General features: G+C 20.5%; 1 pseudogene across 1 annotated transcript; it reads left to right on the forward strand.

Annotated features, from left to right (window-relative positions):
- Positions 1 to 371: 371 nt before the first annotated feature.
- On the forward strand, positions 372 to 1,664 carry PGSY75_0035900 (rifin; annotated as a pseudogene; the record flags this gene model as incomplete). The annotated part of the gene is made up of 2 exons: positions 372 to 425; positions 615 to 1,664. Coding segments are annotated over 2 exons (1,104 nt in total).
- Between the last annotated feature and the right edge of the window lie 857 nt (positions 1,665 to 2,521).

Genomic DNA, 2,521 nt, shown 5'->3' on the forward strand with positions numbered 1-2,521 from the left:
AAAAGGAAGGATATCATTCAATATTATAATATGTTGTTAAGATGTATAAATAATATTAATAATAAATTAATATGATTATTTACTTTTATATATAAAATTAAATTCTATTAGAAATTTAAACAAATTAAGAAAAATGTAAAATATTTTATTATATAATTTATTTAGATTTTTATTTTTTTCTAATAGAATAAATAGTGTGCTTCTAAATAAAAAAATATATATTTATAATGCAAATTTAATTGTGGTATATTATAAACGTGTAATAGCATTTTAGATTAAACATATTCAATTTATTTATAAAATAAAATAAAGAATTATATATTAATTTATTTTAATTTTATTAATAAAATAATATAAGTATAAGAAAAAAAATGAAGTTACATTATATTAATATATTATTATTTTCCCTTCCATTAAATATATTTTTAACATCATGTCATGTATGCAACAAATAATTACTATTACAATACATATATGTATATTTGTATGTATATGTAACATTTAATAATTTATATAAATATTTCATATATATATAATTATAATATATATATATGTATAATTATAAATTAAAACTAAATATTACATAAATATATTATATACTTTTATAGTTTAATATACAAAAGAACCATAACAGCTCTACACTTCATACACCAAACACAAAAACGGAAAAAATACAAACTACTAGGTTATTAGGCGAATGTGAATTGTATTCGCTATAAAATCATGATAATGATCCTCAAATGAAAGAAATAATGGAAAATTTCGAACGTCCAACGGAACAGATGTTTTGCGAATATGACGAAAGGATGCAAGGAAAAAAAAAATGTAAGGAACAATGTGATATAGAAATACAACAAATTATTTTAAAAGATAAAATAGAAAAAACACTAGCGGAACATTTCGGTACGTTGGAAATGAATATATCTACTTATGATATACCCTCCTGCGTTTGTGAAAAATCTTTAGCAGATAAAGTGGAAAAAGGCTGTTTGAGATATGGACAAAATTTGTGAGGGATTGTTGTACCCTCTACATGAGTATTAGGAGGAATTACTGAAGCTGCTATTGCAGAAGCTATAACTGAGGGGGAGGTTGTTGGTGAAGCTGATGATATTAAAGCAGGTATTGCTAAAGCAATTCAATTAGTAAATTCAAAATTTGGTGTATCAACTCTAGGTGATAAGGGATTGGAATCATTTTTTACTGCAACAAATTATACTGATGCCTCACTCATTAGTTGATCTGTTCATATTCAATATAACATGACATGTATACAATCTGGCCCTGGCTATGTCGCTCTTACTGATGAACCCATTTGTACTATGATTCCAAGATTATCTCTAGCTCCAGAGAATGCTTCATTGCAAGGTTCATCGCAAACTCTTATAAGTACAATTGTAAAAGAAATTGTTACACAAAATAAAATTGGTGCTGAAGCTACAACTTTTAATGTTACTACTACACAAACAGCATCATTTGAAGCATCACAAAAAGCCGCCATAGAAACAAATTGTGCTTTTTAAAATACTGCTATTATTGCTTCAATTGTTGTAATAGTAGTACTCGTTTTGGTTATGGTACTTATTTATTTCATTTTACGTTATCGAACAAAAAAAAAAAAAATGAAGAAAAAACTTCAATATATAAAATTATTAAAGGATTAATTATGTCTTGTTAGGACAATGTAATATATTAATATATTGATTATTTTCCTTTTTTATTGGACGAATTATGTAAAGAATAAACTTTTTATGATTTTTATGTTTTATATATATATTATTTTTATTTTTAATTAACTATTTATTTATTTTCTGTGTTTTTTTATTAACACAATTTTTCTTTTATTCTTATAAAAAAACTTTTTTTTTAATTTCTTTTTTAAAATACATCTCTTATATATACACACACATATAAATATATAATTAAAATATATGATTTCCAAGAACAATATAATATTTATTTACTAATTTTCTCTTAGAAAATGATATATGATTGAATATATAATAGAATAAATGTATTATAATCATATTTGTTATGTTTATTTATTATTCTTATTGTAATTATATTTTTATAAAATGAATAAACATAAATAAATAACATTTATTCGCTCATATTAATTCTTAATATTCTTATCCTATTATTTTATAACGTATTTATTAATAATTTTGATTTTAATGTAATATATACCTTCATATATTATATTTATAAATTATTATTTTATTCTTATTTTTACAATGAGAAAAATATTATAATTATTATATCGTGAATATTAGAACATATATAATATAAATATAATTATACATTTATTATTAGTTACTAACCATAAAAAAAAAATTTTGTAAATAGAAATTTTGTTATATTCATAATTATATAATATAATCATGTGCATATATAAGGATTCAATAAATATAATAATTATATATATATATATATATATATATATATATAGAATATATTACTTATAATTGTATGGTAATACCAATATTTATATAACATTCCTTTTATTTTGTGTTAATATATA

This window comes from Plasmodium gaboni (assembly GCF_001602025.1).
Source record: "Plasmodium gaboni strain SY75 chromosome Unknown, whole genome shotgun sequence".
In the NCBI taxonomy this organism is placed as follows: Eukaryota; Apicomplexa; class Aconoidasida; order Haemosporida; family Plasmodiidae; genus Plasmodium; species Plasmodium gaboni.